Genomic DNA, 17,138 nt, shown 5'->3' with positions numbered 1-17,138 from the left:
GACCTCCAGCGTTGGGAAGCCCAAGCGACAGGCGAGGCCCGAGGAGTAGGCCCGTCAAGGATTGCCAGCCCGAGAGCTCGAGGGCGTCAGGCGCGTACGTGTCACGCGCGCGTGGGCGCATGTCTTCAAACAAAAAAACAGGCCTGGGGCCCACAGCGCTCAGTTTAATTATTACCGTTGGGGAAGCCACATGGCTTCCCCATGTCCGTTCGATTGAAACAGTCCTATTTTATGGACCGTTGGATTTCCAACGGTAAAAAACATTTAAAAGTCTCATTTAATTTCATCCATTTGATCTAAGATCAACGGTCCACGTTATTAGGCTTTGTAAATTAAAAAAAACAGTTTAAAAATCTAAAATGTTACTGTTGTGACACGTGGCACAATCTGGAGTGTTGGAATTTAAATTTTTTAAATCCAAAGGTAGAGATTAATTAGGTGAATAAAAATTAAAAAAAATGTAAAAAATTCTTAAAAATCCGAAAAAAAATTATGAAAAATTATAAAAAAAAATTGATTTTACTTTTCTATAAATACTTTCTCATTATCTTCTACCCTACACCACAATTTCATATTTTCTCAACTATTTTTAACCACATTCCTATCTTTCTCTCAAAGTTTCAATCCAATTTTTTTTTCCAACAAAATGACTACTCAAGCAGGTACGAATTGGACGCTTCTTGAAGATGTTGCGTTGTGTACTAGTTGGGTTCAAGTTACTCATGATTCGATTACGGGTAATGAGATGCAGTTGCGAGAAATGTGGAGTTTTATTCATACCAATTATCTTGAGAAAATGGGTGGGCAAAGAACTAAAGAATCGATGTCCAGTCGTTGTAAATTACTTAGTCAATCGTTTAGTACGTGGAGTGACGCCTTGGCACAAGCTAGTGGTAATCTTCGAAGTGGGAAAAATTTAGCAGATCAGGTAACAATATATTATTTATTTGTTTGTATTATTTGTTAGCTACTTTCATTATATTTATTTGTTTGTATTATTTATTTGTTACCTACTTTCATTATAATTATTTGTTAGCTACTTTCATTATATTTATTTGTTTGTATTATTTGTTACCTACTTTCATTATAATTATTTGTTTGTATTATTTATTTGTTACCTACTTTCATTATAATTATTTATTCTCCTGCATTGTGCAGGAACTTCAAGCACAAGCTTGGTATGGTGCCAAAACCAAAAGCAAAAAACAAAACATTCACCTCGTTTGAATGTTGGAATATTGTCAAAGATTGTCCTAAATTTAGAGTTGTGCATGTCGGTCCAAAAGTTTTCATGAACAGCATCCCTCTACACTTTACACCCGAGCATGCCTCGCATGATCATGATGAAGATGATTATGACCTCAATGTCCTTGCTCAATCCCCAGTGTTCATCGTGTCTAGCTCATATTCATCAACGGCTTCATAATCGTACTCATCTTCCATAATCATGTTGTGAAGAATGATGCACGTCATCATGATGGATCGAAGTGACTCTACATCAAACAATCTGGCAGCACCCCTAATGATTGCCAAGCGAGCTTGGAGGATACCGAAACAATGCTCCACATCCTTCATGCACCCCTCTTGACATCTTGCAAAGTGTTTTTCCTTTGCACTTCGCGGACGTGGCACTGTTTTGACAAATGTTGACCACCTTGGGTAATGCCATTAGCTAGGTAGTATGGCCCGTCGTACATACGTTCGTTGACCTCATACGTGACTTTTGGTGCCTTTCCTTGCAGGACATCGTTGAACACTGGGGATTGGGTAAGGACGTTGAGGTCATTTTGAGCTCCCGGAACTCCGAAAAAAGCGTGTCAAATCCATGTATCAAAAGATGTCATCGCCTCTAAAATGATTTTTTTTTATCCTTTTCTGTCCCTATAAGCGCCTTGACATGCACTTGGACAATTTTTCCAAGTCCAGTGCATACAATCAATGCTTCCAATCATCCCTGGAAAACCTCGCATCTTGCCTTTCTTCAGAAGCCTTTGCAAGTCCATATGAGTAGGTCTCCGGAGGTACTCTGCGGTGTAGATAGATTCGATTGCCGAACAAAACCTCATCAGGGACTCGAGAATGGTTGATTTTCCCATCCTCGTTATCTCGCCCACTTAGTCTGCAGCTACTCTATATGCAAGTATCCGCAAGGCAGCAGTAATTTTTTGCTCAGGCAGGAGACCCATAGCACCAAAAGTATCCGACTTTTGCACAAAGTAAGAATCATGGTTGCAAACAGCGCCCATGATTTTGTTGAACAAATGTCATTCCATTCTAAAACGACGTCGGAAGTATGTATCATGGAATGCATTGTTACGGACAAAATAATCGTCCAAGAGCTTCTGACCTCGTCGTTGCCTATTTCTATCAATGTTTACAGCACGGTTGGGCCTACAGATATGAGCCACAGCTTGGACGACTCGGCAGGATTGTGAGGCTCCTACAATTCTTGATTCATCATTTCTCCGTCTACGTTCATCATCCTCTTCCATCTCATTTTGGGCCCAATCCCCAACATTGAACATTCATTCTAATTGGTTAAACAATTATTCCTCTTCTTGATTGATTTCCCATATCATCTTTGAAGAAGAAGAAGAAGACATTGTAAGAAGGAAGCAGAAACTATGAATAATGATAGGGATTTTGGTGAAGAAGGAAACAAAAACTATGAATAATGAATGATAGGGATTTTGGCGAAGAAGGAAGCAGAAACTATGAATAATGATAGAGATCTTGAGAAAATTGGTATGAGATTTATGAGAATGGATGGTGGATTATATGGAGGATTCAGAAAGGATTAGGTTGTAGATAATGCCACGTGGTATGCCGTCATTCGTTAAAAATCTGGTGGAAATCCATCCTCAAAGATTGTAATCGGATTGTGACACGTGACACGATGTGATTGGTTAAAAATCTTATCAGAAATTCATTACCAATAATTGTCTTTTCAGATAATGACATGTGCCTTGACACAACGATTAAAAATCTTATCGGAAATCCATCACCAATAATTGTCTGTGCGGATGATGGCACGTGACGCAACTAGAACAATTAAAAATCTTATCTGAAATAACAAATAAAATTCTTTTGAATTATTTTATAAATACAAAAATACAAAAAATTTATTGCTATTGGCTTTTCGAATAATGACACGTGGTGCAATGAGAACGATTAAAAATCTTATCCGAAATTACAAATAAAATTATTATGTATTATTTTATAAATAAAAAAAATACTAATATTTTATTGCCAATTGCCAGGGCTATTCAGTGCAGGGGTGGAGATGCAAAAGGCAATTGCGAGGGGAATGCAATATTCATTAAGGGCATGTACTGTTCACTAGGTGGATTAAATAGTGAATAGCGTGGGGAGAGGGCTCCTACACTGGAGTTGCTCTTATATCTTATAGTGTAAAATGCAGTTAGCCCTTATTTTAATTTTGGCGCTAATAATTAGCAGCCAAGCGGTGTCGTTTCTGTCACACCCTACTCAAAGGTTAAAACTTTCAGCCGCCACCTTCCGCGAAACCAAAACACGATGGCCGAAGAAGAAAACACAGTCTCCGTCGGCTTCCCTCTCTTCAAACCCTCAGCAACCAAATCCCCAAAACTCTCCAAAAACCCTAACCCCGCCGCAACCGCTGCCCCCTCCGCCCCTGACCTCCAAATAGAAAAATCCACAAACCCTAACCCCGACTCCGCCGCCACATTCGCCGACCTCGGCCTCGCCGACTGGGTCCTCCGAACATGCGACGAGCTCGGTATGAAAAAGCCCACGGCGGTCCAATCCCACTGCATCCCCGAAATCTTAGCGGGCCGGGACGTGCTGGGCATCGCCCAGACCGGTAGCGGCAAGACGGCGGCGTTCGCTCTGCCGATTCTGCAGCGGCTCTCCGAGAACCCTTTCGGGGTTTTCGCACTGGTGGTCACGCCGACGAGGGAGCTGGCGTATCAGTTGGCCGAGCAGTTTAGGGCTCTGGGGGCGTCTTTACACTTGCGGTGCTCTGTGGTTGTCGGAGGCATGGATAGCTTGACTCAAACTCAGAGCTTGACGGCTAGACCGCATGTGGTGATCGCCACGCCGGGGAGGATTAAGGTTATGCTTGGCCAGAAGGATATTCGTCCTGTGTTCTCTAACACCAAGGTAACTGGTATCTGCCATTTTGTTTTCGTCAGTAATTTGGTCAATTATTTTGTATTGTTTGAGATTGCAATGTGGTTACATGGTGTAATGCGCGATTTAACTGAGTTTTCGGCTTCTTTTTGAAAACGGATATGGATGGGAAGCTAAGAATTTTTTTAAAGTAATGATGATCTGAATAGGACAATTGTAACAAATTCGAAAATTTGTTTATCTATGGCAACATTAGGATCTTTAATTAATTGGTGATTTGACGAAGATAACAACGACAGATTCAGCATGTCATCTTCACTATGAATTCTGTACTTATAGAATATATAATTTCGTTTCAGTTTCTAGTTCTGGATGAAGCAGATAGATTATTGGATGTTGGCTTTGAAGAGGAGCTGAGAGCTGTGTTTGCGTGCTTGCCAAATAGTCGGCAAACTCTGTTATTTTCTGCAACTATGACAAGTGAACTCCGAGCACTGAATAGACCTTCTGCAAATAAGGCATACAAGTACGAGGCATATGAAGGTTTCAGAACAGTTGACACTCTAAAGCAGCAATATGTTTACAAACCAAAAAGTGTGAAGGATGTTTATCTGGTACACATTTTGTCTAAACTTGAAGATATGGGTGTTCGCTCGGCCATCATATTTGTTGCAAAATGCAGGTATCTCTCTTTTCCGATATTTGTCATATGTTATAGTGCCATGATTGGCTCGTTTGTTGAACGGCTAACCAATTGACATACACTATTAAATAATTATCAAATTATGATTTTATGATGTGTGAGCAGGACTTGTCACCTTTTGAGTTTGTTACTAGAGGAGCTTGATCAAAGATTTTCAGCGTTGTATTCATTCAAGTCCCAGTCTCTAAGACTTGCTGCATTACATCGATTCAAATCTGGACAGGTTCCTGTGTTGCTTGCAACTGATGTTGCCAATCGTGGTTTGGACATTCCGACAGTCGACCTAGTAATCAATTACGACATTCCAAGGTTTTATTCCAGTTGACCTATTATTGCTACCTTCTGAGAAAATGTAGTTCAAGTAGAATCTAATTGCCATGTACTTAAAGGGATCCAACGGATTATGTTCACCGCGTGGGGCGTACTGCAAGAGCAGGCAGAGGAGGTTTAGCCATCAGCTTCATTACCCAAGTAAGTAGCAGTAGCAGAATTGGTCATAGCGAAATGGGTTATTGTTAGCAACTTGTAGCTCAGTAATCTCTCTCCTAGTTTCCTCCCTCCAATTAAAGAAATCTTGAGGTGGTCGTTCACTTGTAGTTCATAATTCCAACAATTGAGAATTGGGGGGATGATGTTTTTCTTTCTACTTTTGTTTGAAGAAGAAAAATATTATTTGTTTGAAAAAAAGTGATTATGTGTTTTGTTAACAAGGGAGATTGCTTTTTTGCAGAAAGAGGTAAACCTTGTTAAGAAAATAGAAGAAGTTGTAGGGAAACAAATGGAGGAATTTGAATGCAAGGAAAACGACGCTCTTGCTGATATTACCAAGGTATTGCATTTTTTCATTTGAAAGAAATGATTGAAATACATGGACGACCTATTGGTTAAGTAAAGCTTGTTGAAAAGCTAGTCATCAACACCCACTTTTAGTTTCGGAAATATTTGCTTATGTATTATAACTTGAACGCGCAGGTTTTCAAGGCCAGGCGTGTTGCAAAGATGAAGATGCTGGATGATGGGTTTGAAGAGAAAGAACAAGAACGGAAGAAACAAAAGCTAAAGATGCTAGAAGAGAAAGGTTTACTGAAGAAAAGGAGCAAGAAGAGGAAAAGGGAAAAATCTGACAAGTAATTGGCGCCTATCTCGAACCGAAAAACTTCAATCGTATCATTTTTGTAGAGTAGGCCTTTAATACAAAGGATACAATGTCCATTTTTAAGCTTGCTTTGTTTCTTTGTTAATTAAATTTCAAACTTTGTATGTTGTGAAAAGTAACTACTAATTCGCTCATCTCTTCTTTCGTTATGTTGGTCTTTCAATATATATTCGCATACAGATTCAATTCATTCCTTTTCGGCTTTGTTTTGGTTTCGTACGACCCTACGATGGGAAGTGTTGAGAAGGAGATCCGAGGTGAAAGTTTGGATGTTAGGGTTTTGGTTTTGGTTTCTTGATTGGGGTAAGAATTACTCAACTTGAGAGGTTTGTAAACCTTGTTCATTGAATTAATTATCATATCACTCTTATACAAGATACAATATATGATTACATTAGAAGTTTGATATATGTAACATATATTTAGGATAACACATTCATCCGCCCAACCGCGACGAATGTATTTGTGCAAACATCGTAATTAGAATCGCTCATTCTGTTTATCATTCAGATTGTATCGAACAAATAGATGATTTGGTAATATATAACATCCCCGTGAAGATTTGTCCATCTATTTGACACACATACTTTTTCATATATTATTGAAAATGTTCACTCTTTTAGTAAAGGTAAGTTCACAAAAAAGTTACACCTCTTATTTACCTTGGTTTATTTTTAGCTATGAGCCCTACACCCTACATCAAATTTCAATTTACCCGTACACTCTATATTATCTTGCTTACCACGCTCCCCACCGTATTATCGTTTGTCAAAAAAAAAAAAAAAATATTAACCTTTTACTCTCATTTCACATAAAGTATAATTTGGTTGAGGTGGCAGCAAAAGATGGAAGTAAATTTTGTGGTTTATTCTTTTTGAAGGACTTAATAGGATATTTTAGCCACTGCCCGGCCTTCCTCCTACACTTACCCGGTCTTCCTCCTCACGCGGGCACTCCAAGTCTTCTCTATTTCCTTGCCCATATTTCATGCTTTCCCGTCCCAATGTGTGATTAGCAAATAATAATTACGATTAACGATTAAAAACCAATGTCAAACAACTCCCTAATTTTTCGCCGAATTTTCAACAAATGTCATGTTTTTAGGGTTCATTCACTAATCCCACTCCCAAATTCCTTTCGAAAATCATTAATGCGCCCCTATATAATCCCCTTCTTTGTCTTCCCAATTTCACCACTAATCATTTTCCAACCCCACCTTCGTGAATCCATCCGAAAACGACATGTCGACCGAGGAGAAGAAGATTGAAGACCCCGCCTCCTCCGCCTCTGCCACCGAGGAAAACAAGAGTGAAGCCTCCGCCTCCGCCTCCGCCTCCGAGGCGCCGTCTACGACGGAAAACGACGGCGCGGAAAAGAAGAAGATCTCCCTCAAGACCTCCGACGGCGAGGTCTTCGAGATCGACGGGGATATCGCGATGCAGTTCCAGACCGTCAAGTCGTTCTTCCAGGACGAGGGCGTCGGCGACATGGTGATGCCGTTGCCGAACGTGCACAGCGCGGAGCTCGTGAACATCATCGATTTCTGCACCAAAACCCAACATCTGCATCGGAAAGTGGAGCACGATGAGGCGTGGAGGAAGGAGCTGAGGAAAATCAGCACCGATTTCGTCAGGGAGTTAACAACCGACCGCGTGATGGAGCTGATCCTGGCCGCCGACTTCTTGCACGTCGATCTACTGCTGGAAGTGCTGAACCAGACCGTGGCGGATCGGATCAAGAACAAGAGCGTCGAGCACGTGAGGAAGTTGTTCGGCGTCGAGAGCGATTACACGCCCGAGGAAGAACAGAAGCTTCGCGAGGAGTATGCTTGGGCTTTTGAAGGAGTCGATGAAGACTGAATATATAATTTGAAGGAAAGTTACCGTTTTTAATTTTGGTTCTTGAATTTCGGGTTAGGGTTAATTTCGTGAAAATAAAAAGAGGTGTCTGAATATCACCGTCCAGAATAAAGACGAGAAGACTAGCAGTGGATGAATAGAAGAGTTTTAATTTTATTATTGATGATGGTGTGGATTAGTGCTAATTATTAATTGAGATCTTGTTGATTGGCTAATTGGTTTTGGAAATCTACCAGGGCAATTGCAATTTCCTCCTCCTCATCAATCTATTTTTCGGGTTTTCAATGTATTTTTTCGAATTGTAGAGTCGGAGTTACATCCTAAGTACATACCATGTCAGAAAGTGCAAATCTTGCTCTCCAGATAATGATTTTCCTTTTCTGAGAAGCGATATCGAGGATGTTGATTAGTTATTCCTGAATCAAACAAATTTTGATTTTAATGAATTGTAGCGTTAGAGTCACATTTCAAGTACATGTCGAAATGTAAATTTTGCTCTACAAGTAACAATTTTTTCTGTACTGAATTTTCTATTGTTCTTAGGCATGTTTCCTTATATAGTATGGTGATATGAACAAATGAAGGACTAGAAAGATGAGGACGTGAAGGATTAGGTATGTAGCATTAGACAACCCTCCATATGTTAATGGGATATCTTCTTTTTTCAGGTATCCCATACTTGAAATTGATGGAAATACATAACTTATGCATTCCCTAAAGTGCTAGTAAACGCATGATTTGAAATCATAGTCATTTTTTCTCATAAGTAAACCCAGGTCGACTGAGGACCTCCAATTTTTGTGTGCAGGAGATCACTAGGTGATACCATGGGCGAGCCATGAAGAGACCAGAATGGTCCCGGGCCTACCTTAACATATTTTTTTCACACAAAAAACTGGAGTTATTCTTGTGAGGTCCAAAGACATTTCAGGGGATTATGACCTAAATCAGAATCTTTTCCTTATTTCTTTCACTAGGTTCGATTTGAGGCTGGTGGCTCATATGCAATTAACTGGCGTCATTGTGAGTTTACAGGAACTTAGTTGATCAAAAGAGGGAGAGACAGAAAGTAGGCGGGAGTTTGGTTTTTATTTTTATTTTTGCTTTATTCACATCCTCCTTCCTTCTTCCCCTCACCACTTACAATGACTTTTATTTTGTATCTAAGTCATGATACTTGACATGGGTTAGAGTTGAGGAAAAGGATGACAAGAACAACGTGACACCAAATTCAAATAATGGTTGTCGATACTTAGGGCATGACAGATCTTTATTCTTCTTATATCGTAAGAGCACTTTAAGATAAAAAATTTAGACCTCTTCTAAGCTGAAATTCTGACGCTGCCATTGGGTGAAACCTCGATTTATCTCCATCAAATTTTGGTTTTTATCCATATGTGGGAGAGCTATTTCAAGTCTAATTAATTCATTTACCTCGTTTACAATTAACCGCATTCTATTGTTACTTGCCATTGTACCTCGATTTATCTCAATCAAACTCGATTTCCTGTAATCATGCCTTAATTTCCTTTATTAGCCTCTTGTAAACTAGGCACAAGAAGATCATAAATAGAGCTGTAGCTCTTGGATCCCTCCAGCTCAGCTGACTGCACCCGCACGCCTTGCGTCGCTATGTCCCCCAACACTGCCTGAATCCTCCCTGCAATGCCTCGAAGGCGATCATATCTTTGTTTCTGAGCATCCAGTGACGGAGCTAGCATGGGTCATTAGTTGTTCTTGACCTCTAACAACTTCAAAAATCTTATGTATATTTGCTTGTATATTGTTTAGACCCGTATAAGCAAACTAAATTACAACCTCGTCCTCCTCCTTTTTTAATTTTGTTCTATCATAGCCTTGACAGAATTCAACATTACCCAAAGTATCTTGCATCCACTCTCAACAAGTCTCTACAAATTATAGCAGTTGTCGACATATGTTGGCATAAACTTTTGAGATATGTTGACAGGAATTGACAGGTGCCTATTAGGTGTTCGACGAAATGACCCAATGAGATTTTTTTGGTTGATATTATGACGCATTTTTTGAAAATCCTAGCTACACCACTGAGAGCATCATTGGTCTTTTTGAACACTTCTTGAACACTTGCAGGATTAAGTGTCTCAATGAAGCCTGAATTTATTATTTTCCCGATAAATAATTACAGAAAAAAATTATCATGTGCTGTGTAACTAGTCCATACGCGTGGTAAAATAAAAGTGAATTTGTACACAGATGGCGGGGCTGAAAAAATTGTCAAGAAAACCATGAACTACCCGTGGACATAAACAAAGCCCTTGAGAATATCAAAAATGAAAATACCACAATTACTAGTCATTGAGAAAAATGCATACAAAAATACCAAGTACAAAACCTTGATGAAATAAATTGCAAAACATAGTAGAAATGGGAAAATTACCGCAGAGGAGACGGTGGTTGTTGAAAGCTGAAACACAGAGGAAAAGGTCATTTTGATGTTTGTGCAATGAAGTTTAGTGAATTAAACCCTAAATTTTCAAAGATAAAATGATTATGATTTAACGGTTGAAATTTCAAAATTGTAAAATTTTTACGTCAAATATACATTATCATGTTAGTTCATGTATTTTGCCTCTTTTTTTTTCTTCCCATAATTTTGAAAGGTTGTTTTTATTTAAACCCCACAATTTGTTGAAAACACCCCACATTCAAAATTTCTTCTTACAATTCCAGCTTTACCCTTCGTTTTGTTGAATCCACCTCACCTCCCACCCACAAACAATAAAATCCTACAGCTACCCACCCCACAACCACAACTTCGCCAATGACCCCATTCGATCTTAATTTTCTTTCTTTCATAGTTATGCTTTTATTTGGCATTTGACATAGGATTGAGGGGAATGATCACATATGCATTGGGCTACTGCGATTATGGATGAAAATACAACCTATAAAATTGTTAAAAACCCCTTTCCATCATTTCCATGATAGACTGTTTGGATGTTGCGATAAATTTTTTATCTTTCCCTGATAAGCTAGTTTAGATTTATAAAGTGTATAGCTAACTGCATGAAATTTCAATTTTGTGTTTTGGCTAGGTTGAATGGAATCACGGGAGAAGGGTGGTGGTGGTGGGTGGGTGGGTGGCTGTGATAGATTTTTTGTATTTGGGAGGTGGGGTGGATTCAACAAAATGAAGGGTAAAGTTGGAATTGTAGAGAGAAAATTTAATTATGAGGTGTTTTCAACAAATTATGGGGTGTGAATAAAAAAAACCCCTTTGAAAAAGTAAACCAGTGAAAATATGGATTTAGGTAGTCATCATGCATGCTTGATAAGTACGTGGTCAAAGAAGACATACTTGTGTCATCATAGAAATACTCTCGTATTTTAACGGCACTCATCATGTGATAAGTGCGTGATAAGTGCTCTAAAAATATGAGAATATCCTAATTCTATGCAAGAATCTCTCCAATCAAAGGGGAAGCTTTAACGAGTAGAAGGAAGAGGAGAGAGTTGGCCTTCCCAAGGAAAATCATGACAAAGGACTACACCAGGACAAGAAGTGGAATCCAGGCATATTTGGTTTCTGGTCAATTCACATACGTAGGCAAATAATGGACAGGAAACTTACAGCAGCCAAAGCAGGTAACAATCAAAAGCACTTAAAAAATTAAGTCAATTTTCAAACTTCTAAATCCGAGAAAATAACACGCGAAAAGCTAAAACTTCAAATCAGTAGCGATACAGAGCACATACACAATAAACCTAACTTTAGCTGCACTGCACAATCCACTAGGGTGTAGTGTCACACTCGCCAACTCATCCGACGGTACTAAAACTCATCTCTAACGATAAGACGCTATGCGCAGGAACAGCTTTGACAACAGCTTTGGCCAGAATCATTAAGTGTCCGTCTGCTGCTGTTGGGCCTGTTGTTGCTGTTGCTGCGGCTGTTGAGGTTGAGACTGAGCCCACGGCATGAAAGAAACAGGTGGTCGAGGCTGTTGAGAAGCATACATTGCTGCTTGATCAACTGGCTTCCCCATGATCATCCCAGGAGCTCCCACAGGATGCTGCTGTGGAACATAATAGTATGGAACATCTGCCGGGGAACCCACCACTGGGAGGGTAGCCTTGGTCACGCCAAGTGCCTCTTCTTTCAACTCATCTCTTGGGATAATATCAACCAAAAAATCAAAGACGTCAGTCCTTGAAATAGCTGCTGCGATATCATTCTTTTGTAATGTCCTCCTTTTGTTCTCCTCTGTGTGAATCCACGAGCGCAAAGTCAGCTCCAATATGAATATTTCGCATGCCTTCGCAAATATAACTGGAGCCTCAGCAGATATCATTCGAACATCCTCATCAGCTTTCATTATTTTCTTAATTCTAGCAAGTGGAAGGCTGTGATTCTTGAAGTCGGATGCCTTCTCAATGTCTTGCATTTGGTCCGACCAGAACTCTTGAAGCTGCATCTGTTGTTGCACCTGTTGTTGGTGGTGAAAGTGCTGTATTTTCTGGTAGGCAAGCTGATGTGACGGATCAGGGAAAGTGGTGGGAGGGTGCGTTGGGGAAGGGACAGACACGGCAGGAGTTCCAGAAGCCACCATGGGAGCAGTTTGATAGGAAGGAGGAGGATATGATGTCATTTGACCAGAACCTGCTACGACACCAACTGCAGGCTGCTGTTGATGGTGCTGTTGCTGTTGTTGTAGTGTTTGTTCTGAGTGATCCATGATTAATTACGGGGAAGTATCTTTCTTGTCCTTGCTTCTCCCTAATCACAATGCTGGATAAAGAATAACAAAATGAATAAAAGAACTTAAAAATATAGCGGTCCTTTATATGAGACAAGAACAAAAAACGTGACAGAAAAAAGAAAATCTCAAAAGAACTCTTCTTTCAGCCTCCTTTGAAGAACCGAAAACCTCATTCTACATTGGCATCTCGTGAGCTTTAGCATCCATTCTACTGTCCTAACAATACACATGTTTCCTCTCTTTGATGGAGGATATACAGCTTTCATAGAGCATAAAACAAAATTTGACTCAATGACTCAATGACACATATAAACCTTAAAGCTCAAGCATCGCCTTTACACCAAAACCGAATTGTTTCAACCACCTCCAACTCCCGTTTCTAAGGGATAGTCGGTGTTGCATATTTTGAAAAACTGATATGGAGGACCTATACCAAAAATCTGGGGGGACTTTGGATTTGATGAAGGAACACTCGGATATTCAATAAGCTTTGTTTAATTCAGCAACAGGTTTACGCCTCCCCAATAACCAACCACAAGTTCTGTTTCGATGCATCTATCCACTATATGCATGCTTAGTACCATGCCCCGGCGAAATATAGCTAATTTGAGAGTCTAAATTTTTCTAATTTCTCACTTCTTAACCAATCTGCTCCGTTGATTGAGGAAAAATGACCCCCACTGTTCCTTCACTAAACAACGCGTCCCGCTTCTGAAGAACGTCATGCCAAAATTGTTTTACGAAATTTTATGGCACATCATGCATTCTTTGTAACCACAAATGAACACAAAACCATTAAAACAATAAGAACAAAAGAAAATCAACCGCATAAAAATCTAAAAAATCAGCTTTCATGGATCAAGATGCAAAATAATCACACTTGCCAACTGCATGCCTTCAAGTTTCTAACAAGTAAAGCTTGAATAATACATGATAATTAACTACAACCAGTTAACAGAGGATTAGGTGAGTTTTAATTTCATTTTAATCACACTCAAGCTACTAATGCATTGTTTGGTTGCTGAAAAACCAAAATTCTAGTCTTTTTTCCCATTGAGTGCTTAACTTAAGCGAACCCACTAATTACAACACAGTCCAGAACAACACTTACAGATAAAGATGGAAAATTTTCCATTTTTTCTTGCCCAAACTTTCCCAGCAACCAAACAGAGGATACAAACAAAATAACAAGCCAACAAACCATCTAACAACAAAATTTCCTCAGAAAACCCAAAGAAAAAAGTAAAATTAAGAATTACCCATTAGAGCTTAGCTGAATCTTTTCCTTGGCAGAAACCCTAAGAGAGAGAAAGAGAGAGGAATTTAGAGAGAGAGAGAGAGTGAGAGGGTCAAAAGGGAGGGACAGAGAAAGTTTGAAATGTTTGGGCTTTTCAGAGAGAGAAAAGGAGAGAGTTCGGGAGCATCGCTAGGTTGACACGTTTCGAACACTGAGAGTTCTGACTATTCGAGGAGTTATGTTCAGAGTTGCCACGCGGCGATACCTCACTGGGGCTACAGTGGACAGGGATGCCCGCTTATACGATTGTGACGTATGAGAAAAAGTTGGTAAAGGGTATTTTCGGAAATATAATTTGGTCCAGGTAAGCATGCGGTTTGGAGTCGATGGATCGTGGAGCAATTTCAAGAGGTCACGTGACACAAGGGGTCCCATGACTTTATTTATTTTTTATTTTTTTAATACATCGATATTCTTACACGAAGAGAAGGGAGAGTTTGGTAAAACCATACAATGAGCAGCCTAATTTGATATCTAATTCGCCATTCACGAGATTCAAACCTAAGACTTCTCACTTCCAAGTGAAGAGGAATATCACCAAACCTTAGTACTAAGCATTAAGGATTGAGATTCTCTTCAGATTTCTATGCCTATAACCTAATGATTAGGAGATTCGAGCCGTTGAAGAGAGAGTTCAAAATCCTTAATTTGTGTGAAGTGAATCAATAGAATGGACTAAAAGGAAGTTGCTGAATTTAAAATGAGTAATTTGGAACTTCTATTCCTTGGTGTACGAACATAAGGATCCAGAAAAGATCTCGATTGACAAAACTTTGATGCACAGGTGTCGGATCACGTGTCTGCATGTGTGGTCACACTTGTGTGGTCCCATCTTATAAGGTTGGATGCTTTCGCAGTGGAGAAGAAAAAGGACATGTATTGGTTTTTTTTAAAAATGTTTTGTGTTATTGTTGTCGCTTGTGTCGTACAATTTATTCTGACAAAGCTAAGTTTTATATCATGAGGAGCCACAAAGTAAAATCATAGGATTTTGCCCTAGGGACCAAGGCATCCTCCCACACAAAACCTTGTTCATATGTTAGACTTGTGCACTACCAGGTGGCATTCAAACTCTTATTTGTGCTCAAGTGGTGTTATTTTGCGCTTATATTTGAATTTTAGGTCAACTATACAAAACCTCTCAAACCTAGGTTCGTTGGGATGGGTGTGAAAGGTAGCTCGACCGTAAGTTGAGAAAGTATAAAAGATAAAAAAGAATGTACGGATAACATCATTCTTGCTCTAAAATCAAACCGGTTGCAAGCAAAGCAACAGAGGAGCCGAGGCCGCATCCTCCGTCTCATTGCTTGTCGGCCGACCAAGGCGAGGAGGACTTGTGGCAGACAACAAATGACACCCAATTAAAGCTGCGGGCCCCACACTAATTGTTGTGGTTACCGACTCAAAAATCAAAACTCCCAAACTGTTTGTTTTTAAGGCTGTTTGGCTGCTCATAATAAACCCTTCTACATCTAATAACAATAAAACTTGCTGTTCCCCCCCTTATCATGTTCCCTTTCAGGGAGGGTGGGGTATCCCAATATGATGCATAACCATTAAGTATAATGCCTATTTGTTTCATGTGAGATGTGAAACTTATTAGAGTTATGCTACGGTCAGTCGTCCAGGCGTGCGTGACAATTTTGGATCACTGATTAAATACGAATTTTATAGTAATTTACCATCAGAAAACATTTACGCGCATGATTGGTGCTTGATTTTTATCAGTTTCTAAATGTCCAAAGCTTATCCTACCTTCAAGAATTAGTTGTAACAACATGTGAGTAGGGAATATTCTAAACATTTTACAGTATGTGAGTAGGGGAACCACTAAGTTTTTTAACCTCTAGGCGTGTATTCTCCTCTTGATGTTCTCTCCCTAGAAACTCCTCCAAAACCTAGCACTGGAAGGCTTCAATGCTTGGCTCTCCTTCCCCCCCTTGCATGAGAGCCTAACCATGATCTCGCCATTCGGAGGGTTTGTCCGGCGCGACTTGAGCAAGAACAAGGAGGAGGTGGAGGTGGAGGTGCGGAGTGGGAGGAAATACTAAATGAGATTGAATTTTTCATCACCCTCTCACATCACTAGCACTCCATGCTTGCCTCCTTCCGAGGTCGACGAATTTGTCGACAGCTTCATCAACATGGATCATTGCATTTGCATTGGTGATAATGACATTCAATCCATGGAGAAACAACAAAGTAGTGGTAGTAGTAGTAGCAGCATTGAGTATTGAGTACTTTGATCAAGATGGGATTGAGACATTTTCAATGGTGGATGATCTGTATGGAGATGTTTTGATTATGATGGAAGAAGAAGATGATCATGTGGATATAAGTGGCCCAGTGGATGATCTTCCGGTTTCAAAAACCAAGATGCTGCCCAGGGTTGAGGAGGTGAGTCATGGTGTGGACCAAGGGACTCGTTGAAGATCACAATCCGTTTGAGCTTGAAGATGGCATGAGAGCCTTGATGGAGGAGGCTACCTCACTAGGGATGCTAACGGAATTCAATTTGATATCGGAGCTGGTGACACCATCACTTCTAACTAGAGAGAACCTGGACTTGAGAGAAGGGGAAGCATTATTTATCAATAGCATCATGCACTTGCGTAAGTAGGTCAAAGAGAGATTCCTCGAGTCTCTTCACTTTTACTCAGCAATTTTCGACTAACCCGACGCTAGCCTCGCGCGAAACAGCCCTCAGAGGATGAAGATCAAGAGGCAGCATTTTCGCGGACAAAATCAGAAACATTGTCACTTTCGAGGGCTCAAACAGGATTGAGAGGCATGAGAGGGCAGACCAGTGGAGAAGGCAGTTAGGGCGAGCCGGGTTTCAAGAGACGGGGTTGAAGTGTACAAGTCGAGCAAGGATGATGCTATCTGTTTATGGCTGTGATGGCTACACTTTGGCTAGCGAGAAGGGTTGTTTCCTAAGGTGGAAAGGCAGGCCGATAATACTTGCATCAGCATGGCAAGCGCGCAGCCTTTCTTCCTCCTAGACTCCTAGTAACCCGCCCCGTCATATAATCTGTCGTCGCAGGCTCGCAGCTCGTCGATTCGGTTAAGCCATTGGCATATAGTCTGTTGGGAAGTAATAACTAGTGATCAAGGAACACAATGATGCTAAAATTTGATTCCTAAACATATTCTTACTGATGTTGGCCTACCAACCACAAGTCACAGTAAATCTGAAATGTTGGCAAACTGGCATAAAATAAAGGGAACTTTAACGAAAAGCACCCGGTAGTGTTCATTTTAACGAAAA

At 40.1% G+C, this 17,138-nt stretch overlaps 3 protein-coding genes and 1 pseudogene across 3 annotated transcripts; 3 read left to right on the top strand and 1 right to left on the bottom strand.

Annotated features, from left to right (window-relative positions):
- Positions 1–3,453: 3,453 nt before the first annotated feature.
- LOC126586370 (DEAD-box ATP-dependent RNA helicase 36) lies at positions 3,454–6,106 on the top strand. The gene is made up of 6 exons (XM_050251206.1): positions 3,454–4,143; positions 4,473–4,795; positions 4,922–5,125; positions 5,206–5,287; positions 5,547–5,645; positions 5,789–6,106. Exons 1-6 carry the CDS (start codon positions 3,538–3,540, stop codon positions 5,945–5,947), a joined length of 1,473 nt encoding a protein of 490 aa, XP_050107163.1. The 5' UTR covers positions 3,454–3,537; the 3' UTR covers positions 5,948–6,106.
- An 815-nt stretch (positions 6,107–6,921) lies between these two features.
- LOC126586378 (SKP1-like protein 11) lies at positions 6,922–8,046 on the top strand. The gene has a single exon (XM_050251218.1). It carries the CDS (start codon positions 7,214–7,216, stop codon positions 7,829–7,831), a length of 618 nt encoding a protein of 205 aa, XP_050107175.1. The 5' UTR covers positions 6,922–7,213; the 3' UTR covers positions 7,832–8,046.
- A 3,413-nt stretch (positions 8,047–11,459) lies between these two features.
- Positions 11,460–13,998, bottom strand: LOC126586375 (nuclear transcription factor Y subunit C-2-like). Its single transcript, XM_050251214.1, has 2 exons — positions 13,833–13,998; positions 11,460–12,602 (listed from the first exon to the last, which is right to left on the bottom strand). Exon 2 carries the CDS (start codon positions 12,547–12,549, stop codon positions 11,716–11,718), a length of 834 nt encoding a protein of 277 aa, XP_050107171.1. The 5' UTR covers positions 12,550–12,602; positions 13,833–13,998; the 3' UTR covers positions 11,460–11,715.
- A 102-nt stretch (positions 13,999–14,100) lies between these two features.
- Positions 14,101–17,092, top strand: LOC126584477 (DELLA protein DWARF8-like; annotated as a pseudogene).
- Positions 17,093–17,138: the final 46 nt, after the last annotated feature.

The sequence above is a fragment of the Malus sylvestris genome, chromosome 10 (genome assembly GCF_916048215.2).
Source record: "Malus sylvestris chromosome 10, drMalSylv7.2, whole genome shotgun sequence".
Lineage (NCBI taxonomy): Eukaryota > Viridiplantae > Streptophyta > Magnoliopsida > Rosales > Rosaceae > Malus > Malus sylvestris.
The sequence above is the reverse complement of the archived record's forward strand: the minus strand, read 5'-3'. Positions and strand labels throughout refer to the sequence as shown.

Bases quoted from the DNA above. Each gene is read 5' to 3' on its own strand.
- LOC126586370 (XM_050251206.1), top strand. From the start codon at position 3,538: ATGGCCGAAGAAGAAAACACAGTCTCCGTCGGCTTCCCTCTCTTCAAA. The intron at 5,126-5,205 runs GTTTTATTCCAG...ATGTACTTAAAG, and splicing joins ATCAATTACGACATTCCAAG to GGATCCAACGGATTATGTTC. The intron at 5,288-5,546 runs GTAAGTAGCAGT...GCTTTTTTGCAG, and splicing joins CCATCAGCTTCATTACCCAA to AAAGAGGTAAACCTTGTTAA.
- LOC126586378 (XM_050251218.1), top strand. From the start codon at position 7,214: ATGTCGACCGAGGAGAAGAAGATTGAAGACCCCGCCTCCTCCGCCTCT.
- LOC126586375 (XM_050251214.1), bottom strand. From the start codon at position 12,549: ATGGATCACTCAGAACAAACACTACAACAACAGCAACAGCACCATCAA.